The sequence below is a fragment of the Mus caroli genome, unplaced genomic scaffold (assembly GCF_978045245.1).
Source record: "Mus caroli unplaced genomic scaffold, Mus_caroli_1 scaffold_18, whole genome shotgun sequence".
NCBI lineage: Eukaryota > Metazoa > Chordata > Mammalia > Rodentia > Muridae > Mus > Mus caroli.
This window is the reverse complement of record NW_028227273.1, coordinates 9,714,006-9,723,240: the sequence shown is the minus strand read 5'-3', so window position 1 is coordinate 9,723,240 and position 9,235 is coordinate 9,714,006. Positions and strand designations below refer to the sequence as shown.

At 42.9% G+C, this 9,235-nt stretch overlaps 1 protein-coding gene across 6 annotated transcripts in view; it reads left to right on the top strand.

The window, feature by feature from the left end:
• Positions 1-38: 38 nt before the first annotated feature.
• Positions 39-9,235, top strand: part of Camkmt (calmodulin-lysine N-methyltransferase) — a 372,590-nt gene continuing 363,393 nt past the window's right edge. For 2 of the 6 annotated variants that reach the window (XM_085832975.1, XM_085832976.1), the window contains exons 1-2: positions 41-592; positions 6,517-6,689. In XM_085832975.1, coding sequence (XP_085689101.1) covers positions 455-592; positions 6,517-6,689 — 311 coding nt within the window. In that variant the 5' untranslated portion in view covers positions 41-454. Of the gene's footprint in view, positions 593-6,516; positions 6,690-9,235 lie in introns of all 6 variants that reach the window. The other 4 variants (XM_085832974.1, XM_029471134.2, XM_085832973.1 and 1 more) reach the window with 3 other exon arrangements.

Sequence of the window (9,235 nt, the reverse complement as noted above, 5' to 3'; positions counted from 1 at the left end):
CACGCCGGTCTACGTAACACCAACCCAGACCGATAGGGAAGCGCATTTCGCCATCTTTATTATGGGCAGTGGTGGGCTTCTTCTCTTCCTGAACTCACTCATCTTAGGAGACAACTGTATTTCGGCTTTCTGGTATTCTGGCGAGCAAGAGACAAAGTGGGGAAAAAGAGAAAACAACGAGGAAAGCCCTGTCTGCAGCTATTCCACAGTCCCCTCCCACTCCGGCTCGCCCTCACTTAAGATGGCCACCAGAAAAACTGGTGCAATGAAGCGACGCCGCTGCTTTGGTTGCCAAGGAGACGCTAATACCGGAAATGCGGAATTCGGGGAGGGTGCACGGAAGAGCCGTGGGCAAGGGGCCGGGCGTCACAGGTCCTGACAGGGAAGAAGTTGGCAGGTCCTGACTGGGGAGAGCCGTGGCGGAGGCAACCTCCCGGGCCAGTCAGCTGTGGAGATGGAGTCGCAGGTCGCGGCCGCTGGGGCTGCAGAGACTGAGGCAGAGGCGGGCAAGCGTCCCGCGATGGGCAGTGCCAGCCAGGGCTCGCTGGTCTCGGCGCCCAAGGGGGCCGTCCGGTGGCAGCTTCTGCGACAGGTAAGGGCGAGCGCTCGCCTCCCTCCCCTGCCTGTGGCCACTCCCCTCGCAGGTAGCAGGCAGCCCGTTTGTCGGGAGCCAAGCGAGAAGCGCCCCCTTGCTTCATCATCTACGCTGTCCCGCTGTCCCGCTGTCCCGCTGTCCCACCAAAAAGGGGAGAGACTCTGGCGGGGTTGGAGAGCGGGACAGCCAGAGCGAGCTCTCAGAAACTCAGAAAATCCTTGGGCTCGCCTGTCTGGTGGGTGGGACCGCCTGTCTTCTCCGCGTGCCGCTCTGCTTTCCTGCCCCGTTTCCATTTTTTATTTTATTTTATTTTTTTGCTTCTTAACTCCCAGCCTGGTCACCTGGGTGCACTTTTTGGTCCCAACATCTCTGGTGATCCGTGAGGTTCACTAATGGGATGGGGATTCCGCACGCGTTTCCTGGTTTTGTATAGGCGAGAGTACAGGGGCAGAGGGAAACCTACTGCTTGCTCCTTTTCCCGCCACGTGAAACTCAGACGTTTCTCTTCTAAGTTTGGAGGCATTATTGGGATACTCGCTGCCCAAGATGTAGCAACGAATCCAGATACTTCAATCTTCCAAACCGCTCCAGTGAAGGCTGCTGTGTTTATAAGTTTTCTTAGTCATTGTGACTCCTCCCAGCAATAGGAAAGTAACTAAGACAGTGGCGGGGGGGGGGGGTGGGGGGTGGGGGGTGAGGAGGGGGGCGGGCAATGAGTCCTTAGTGTATTATTTTACTTAGTTATTGCTTTTTAACAACCACATGTCGTATGTCATGCAACGTCTGTGAACCACCTGGTAGTCTCTTGATAAAACCTGAGTGGTTTATGGTTGTGTACCTGGTCTATATACCCATAGTTCTCAGAGTTGGCTGGCATGTTCTCCCAGTTATGGTAGAGTGTATAAGAGCAAGAGGCACATTTCAAATCCCTGCTTACATGATGTCTGTTAATATGCTGCGTTACTTAACTTCTGTTATTATCGTGATAAAAATGCTAGGCAAAGCAATTTAAGAAAGGAAGGGTATGTATTGGTACACAGTTTGACGGTACAGACTTTAGTAGGAAAAATCAAGGCTCAGGATCCTGGAGCATTGTGTTAGCAGTCAGGAAGAACAGAGCGATGGATGAATACGAGTTAGTTCCAGTTCTCCTTTTTATTTAGTTCAAGACTCAGTGTGTGACGTGGCGGTACCACATTGAGTGTGCCTCCCCACCTCAGTGACTGTAGTTAGGAAAATGCATTACACACATGTCAAGAGGTTAACCTAGTATAGATAACCCCTCCTAGACAGGTGGAGACTTTGTCGGTTCCTCCAGTTCTTGTCAAGTTGATAATCACTATGAGCCATCTCATAAACCGTTAGCTAAAGGAAGATGCATGGCCAAGCCAAAAGTCACAGTGTAAGAGGTAAGACTTTTTTTTTTTTTAGGTGTGTCTTAGGGTTTGTATTCCTGCACAAAACGTCATGACCAAGAACCAAGTTGGGGAGGAAAGGGTTTATTCAACTTACTCTTCCAAATTGCTGTTCATTACCAAAAGAAGTCAGGACAGGTACTCACATAGGGTAGGAACTTGGAGGCAGGAGCTGATGCAGAGGCCATGGAGGGGTACTGCTTTCTGGCTTGCTTCCCCTGGCTTGCTCAGCTTGCTCTCTCATAGAACCCAAAGACTACCAGCCCAGGGATGGCACCACCCACAAGGGGCCCTCCCCGCTTGATCACTAATTGAGAAAATGCCTTACAGCTGGATCTCATGGAGGCATTTCCTTAAGGAAGGCTCCTTTCTCTGTGATAACTCCAGCTTGTGTCAAGTTGACACATAAAACCAGCCAGTACAACGTGTCAGGGAAAAAGTGATTTTTTTTTTCTGTAATAATTCAGTTGATCACCACAGGCTAAACATTTGTGGGCTTTTCATAAGTGTTTAAAGTGGCTAAACGCTTCATGCATGTTTCATCTGTGTTCAGAAGCAGAAAGCTTGAAGAGTCTGATCAAGGCTAGTTATTTGTGATTCTGGTTGGCAGTGTTACTCAGTGCTAGGACACTTTGCATGTGCAAAGCCCTAGTTTTGATCTCTATTACCGGGGGGTCCGAGAGGTTCTTTCTCTTGTGGCACACTTGAATGATTGGCGTTTATTTTTGCAACTCCCCAATTCTGTCTTCCTGTACTCCTCAGGATTCCAGTGTGCTTCATGGCTCTTTGTGTTAACTGTCTAATGCTTTCTTTCTCTGGAACTCATAGTTTTGAGAGATAACCTGTATGACTTGTACATTATTGTTTCCAGGTTATGTGGTAAACTGCTGACTTTTGATTCTAGCGCCTCCCCTAATTAGGTGAGATCTAGAAGTCCCTGTGTGTGATGAATAGCTAAAGAACGAACAGGTATCTTGTCTTCCTTTTGGTTGAGTCTCATCTGATAATGGTGATGGTTCCTTGCCACTTCAGTCTTTCCACAGTCATCCACTTAGGGATCCTGAGGAAATGATCTAGTTTCCTTAAGAAATAATTTCTTTCAAATGACTCTGGTAGACCACATTTGGGCCAATTGCTGTGCCTAACAGAATGAAGCTATTTGGCTAACCTGGGTCATCAACCTGCTTAACAATACCAGCAGAATTACATAAAGAAGAGGCATGCCCACACAAACTCACAGACGCCTCTAGGATGAAATAGTTACCTGGGGCGGAATACTTGGCTGAAGAATCTGGTTAATGAAGTATCTCATGTCTCATAGTGCTAGTTACGGCAGGATGCTCTGTGTTAGACTGTCAGTGCTGAGGCCCTTGACTGTGTATGATGATGCCAAAACTTTATTGGATATCAGTTTTTCATTGTAAGCAAAAGGCCCGAGGGTCAGCTTCTTCCCCACCTCTGCTTAAAATGAAGTCTCTTTCCATCTTCTAGTCTCAGTTTTTGGAGTAGTCTCTAATAACCCTTTAGATTTCACTGGAATCTGTAGTGACTTTCTATGTTCACCTCTAATTTTTATAATTCGAGTCTTCGTTGTTTCCTAGTGCTTTTAGATTTTTTTAAAAATAAAAGATTTATTTATTTATTATATGTAAGTACACTGTAGCTGTCTTCAGACACACCAGAAGAGGGCATCAGATCTCATTACAGATGGTTGTGAGCCACCATGTGGTTGCTGGGATTTGAACTCTGGACCTTCGGAAGAGCAGTCAGTGCACTTAACTGCTAAGCCATCTCTCCAGCCCTTAGTTTTTTTTTTAAGACTTAATTTTTAATTCTTTGTACCTGAGAGGAGGAGGGCTGTGTTCAAGAATACAGGTGTCAGAAGCAGGCGTCAGCTCCCTTGGGAGAGTGCGTTACAGGAAACTGAACCTCATCTTCCTACGTTCTTAACCTCTGAGCCATTTCTTCTGCCCCTAGATTATCATTGCTTGTTTAAGACCCTGAGTCATAAAAATCTCACATGGAGAAGGGAAAGTGGACACAAAGTCCCACCCTAACCAAAAAGCTGTCTGTAGTTGATACTTGCCGGGAGAGCAAAAAGTCAGTTTTCTCCAGTGGATGTTCACTGGCTGTGGATGTCAGCCACACTCCAGACCAGGCCTCATGCCTGGAAGTAGCTGGCCAACAGACAAAGGACTCCATGAAAGGGGAAAGGGGAAAGTGAAAATACACAGTATGAAAAAAATCTTCAAACAAAAGAGTCTTAGAAAAAGAGAAATCCCTAAAAAGCAATGTATACTTACCTCAGTTGGCCCAAATATGTTCTTTTAAAAGAATTATTGAACACTATATACTCAGAATTCAGTAATTATCATAGAACTGGAAAATCATTATATTGATTACATTATTTGTAATTAAACTAATTACATATCAAAGACCTTGAGTTGCATCATTAATTTATTTATTTGATTTTAAAAAATTTATTTTAGCTTAGTTTTTTGAGACAGGTTTCACTATGTTGCTCTGGCTGTCCTAGAGCTCCCTATGTAGACCACGCTGGCCTCAAACTCACAGAGATCTGCCAGCCTCTGCCTCCCAAGAACTGGCATTAAAGGTGTATGCCAGTATGTTCTTTTTGTTTGTTTGTTTTAAATGTAAGCACCCATAGCTGCTTTAGCTGTTATCTCAAGGTTCTAGAGGTTATGCTTGAAGTTTGATTTACTTCTAGTAATATTTTAATTTCTACTGTGACTATTACATACACACAAACACACAAAATACATATATTTTCCAGAAGAATTTGCCCCCTGTGCTGACACCTTTTTCATCATATTGCTGATTTTAATTGTTTATTCCCCTTTGCATTTTGAACTCTCTTCTAGATCCTGGATTGCATTTTTCTGCTTGTGTCTTCTTTGATATCACTATCATTTTTACTGATAAACCTTTGAAATCTTCATCCAACACTTCATCTATTTCAGTATCTTTGAACTCATTGAGGGATCACAATCTCTTAGAGATGTCACATTCTCTTGTCTTTTGATGTTTTTTATGTTTCTGTGATGTAATTTATCGACGTTGCTTTGACTGTCTCTTCCAGTTTGGCTTGGAGAGCTTATTGAACAGCCTACTCCTGAGGCTCAATCTTCATAATGTCTGACAAGGAGAAAACAAATTATTATAACAGCTATAGAATCAAATTGTATAAGATACTGAAATTGGTTAGGAGGCCACCATTGATAATAACTATAAGCCAAAGAATAGGAAAACTACTATGAACTTAGAAGTTATTTAGGGTAAATGTAGAAATACCAAGTGACTAGGAGAAGAAAGGAGGCAGGGAAAGAGAAGAATGTAGAGAAACCAAGGGATGAGGGGTGTGGAGGGTGCAGTGTCAGTTAGACTTCTAGGCTCTTGGTTATACACACGGGAAATACTGTAGTTTGATTTGAAGTTATCACATCTGTTAATATGATATCTTATATTCAGTTTGGCTTCTGGTTCCTACACCCACCCCAACTCCCAACCATCCATATATTCCAGGCTCATTTTGTACAATTGCTGCCATTTCTCCAAGTTTGATCATTGAACTCTTTAGTGATGGTCTGATATATATGCATAGTTTTGAAAATGTAAGTCAGAAAATATAAAGCTTCATTAGTTTATATTATATTCTATTTAAATGTATATCTGTAGGGTTTTTGCTAAAAGCCCTTAATCATCTAGCTTTATTTCTTTTTTCCAAATGTGGAAAACTAATACCAATAAAACCAGTCATTTAATTTATCCTAAACCAAATAAATACATCTGCACACATGCACACACACACAGGTATACAAGCACACATACATGTGCATATTCACAAGCATACACATGTCACACAAGGTACATATCCACACAAGTGTACATATGTAGTGAATGCACACCATGCACATGCACACACATGTGTATGCACATGCATTCATGCATATCCATGCACACATGCACAGCCTAATAACATACCTGCTCTAGTTCTGGATGTTAGAGGTGTTGCTTGTCTTCTCAGTTCCTGTAATTGACAAATGCCCGGGAGAGAAGTGCTCACTCTAGATTTCTCTCCTCCTTAAGGCAGCAGACTGGTAAACTGTTACTACCTTCACTACTCAGGTATGTGCTTAAGTGTTTTGTCCACTTTTTCTCTGTGTGTTCAGCTCAAAGTTAGTCTGAATAATCTAATCTAGTATTATTAGAAGTGAGAGTTCCCTTATCGCTTAAAAACTGGAAACTAAGCCGGGCGTGGTGGCGCACGCCTTTAATCCCAGCACTCAGGAGGCAGAGGCAGGCGGATTTCTGAGTTCGAGGCCAGCCTGGTCTACAAAGTGAGTTCCAGGACAGCCAGGGCTATACAGAGAAACCCTGTCTCGAAAAACCAAAAAAAAAAAAAAAAAAAAAAAAAAAGACAAAACTGGAAACTAAATCTTATACCACTTGTATAATATAACCCTAATATTTGGTTTTATTTCAAAGGTTCTGAAGCAGAAACAGTTGGATGGTCATCTGAGACATGTATCTGTGAGAAGATTTGAATCATTTAATCTGTTCTCAGTCACAGAAGCCACAAAAGAGGGAACGGAAAACGAGGCTGGTGTGTGGGTCCAGTACACAAGCATCTTTTATCCCGAATTCAGCATCTCCGTAAGGTGAGTGTTGTCCGAGTTAAGGTCTGTAGAAGGAAACCCATGCGCTCAGAGCTCCATGCCTACTATGGCTTTGCAGCAATCTTCATTGGAACTCAGTTTTGCAACTTAATGTTAGAAAATCCTGCTGCCTTAGCAGAGTCTTTTATGCTTCTATTTCATAAAAAGTACAAGTATCAAATGAAAGCAGCAACTTTAAAATACTTTTGAAGATTTCTAAAAAGACAAGCAGTTTGGCCCAAACCACTTCACTCTCATTGTACTTTAGCTTGTCCGTCCGTCCTTCCTTCCTTCCTTCCTTCCTTCCTTCCTTCCTTCCTTCCTTCCTTCCTTCTCTCTCTTATCATTTTTTAAATTTATTTTTTAAATTTATGTAAGTACACTGTAGCTGTCTTCAGACACACCAGAAGAGGGCATCAGATCTCATTACAGATGGCTGTGAGCCACCATGTGGTTGCTGGGAATTGAACTCAGGACCTCTGGAAGAGCAGTCAGTGCTCTTAACCGCTGCTGAGTCACCTCTCCAGCCCGCTAGCTACTTTATTTCTAAAAACACCTTTTATATTTATCATGTGTGTTGTCTGTAAGTCTGTATTGTAAAAATCAGCATCTAGTGAAGACGTGCTTGTTTACTGTCTTAGTCTCTGTTCTGCTGTGGAAAGACACCACGGCCAAGGCAACTCTAATGAAAGCAACTTTCCATTGGAGGCTTGCTTACAGTTTTAGAGATGTGTCTCTAGGAGGGTGGCCAATTTTATCTCTCTTTTTGCATTCTGTGTTGTATCTTTCTACATTCGTCAAGCAAAAGCAATGCCGAAGTACACAGAATTCCACAGTAGAACATGGTCTTCAATAGATAATCATAGTAACATGAAGAATGGATGGCAATTGATATTGTCTACTAGGTGATGTCACTGTCCTGAGTAATTTCTGTGTGTTAACATCTCCTAATACAATAGCCGATGGTGAATACTATTGATGTCATCATTTCATAATTGAGGAATAACCTGGTTAAGTCACACAGCTGCTCAGGTAGTCATTTGTGGCTGTATTTAATCCAGGTAATCTCCCCTATTGATAACCTGTCTGGACTGCACAGAGAGTCTGTACTTTGAGCTTCTGTGTGATCCTGCCTCTTAGTCTAGGAACATTGATTTCCTCATTGTGCTCACCAGCTTCCTGCTTTATATATTGTTGGCATATAGTTTTTAGCTGTTTTTTTTTTGTTTTGTTTTTTTGTTGTTGTTGTTGTTGTTGTTGTTCTTATACCTACCTCCTCTCCTACCCTTATTCTATCCTAATCTCTTCCAACTCCCCAATACTAGCTAGGTAGGACAGAAAGGTTAGAGGGGGAAGGGGGCGTGGACCTCTTTAGACTACTTTCTGCTGAGTAGGGATGCTGGATTTCTAGAGGCAAGTTGTTAGGCTATTTCACCTTATTGTCCTTTTCCTCAGGACCACTTGACAAATCACAACAGCAGCCTCCTAGGAATGCACCAGATAGCCCCTCTTAGGGCTCTCATATTTATACCATCTCAAAAGTTCCCAGAATTCCAAAAGTCACACACTGGAGATACTATATGCAGTTAGCAAAAGCACACCCCTTCTAGTGCATGAGGCAAATCACAATCACCTGCTGTGAAGCAGCCTCTTATTCCACACCTTGGATTAAGACAAAAACATAATCACATAACTGGGTTTTTGTTTTGAGTTTTGTTTTGTGTTGAGAAACAAAAATTCCCACTACAGGGCTGGTGAGATGGCTCAGTGGGTTAGAGCACCCGACTGCTCTTCTGAAGGTCCAGAGTTCAAATCCCAGCAACCACATGGTGGCTCACAACCATCCGTAACGCGATCTGGCGCCCTCTTCTGGAGTGTCTGAAGACAGCTACAGTGTACTTACATATAATAAATAAATCTTTAAAAAAAAAAAAAATTCCCACTACAATATATGACCCTGTAATGCTAAAGAATTTTACCAGAAATTACCAGAAGAGCCTAGATGAAGGATTTTTGCCAAAAGCAGTTCATTCTTTTTCATTAAAATTTTTATTCACAATTTTTCGCCTTTTTACTATTTTTATTTATTTTCCTTTATCTGTTCAATATGAACCCCATTGTATCTTTAATTTTTTTTCAAAACTTATTTTTAATGATGGTTCTAAAATGCTTTCACCTCCCTTTTAGCCCACCACCCACCAGAGGTAGTGGGGAAGAAAGGATATGGGGGAAGTGGACTTGTTTAGAAAGGTTCTTTGGAGCAATTCCTGTCTGTGTTGTCTGGAAATCGGAAGTTCAATTCACAGGTCAGCAGCGGCAGCTTCATCCATTAGCAGACCCTTCATGAATACACCAGCAGTCCAGTATGGTAGAGTAGGGATAGCAACACGAATCAGCAGCAGCTGTGGCGCTACCTAGCAGAAACAGCCAGGCCTCAGCCTCAGTCATGAGTCAGCATGAGGGACCAGGAGGGACCAGGAGGGACCAGGAGGGACCAGGAGGGACCAGGAGGGACCAGGAGGGACCAGGAGAAGTTTTTGGTTGTGCCT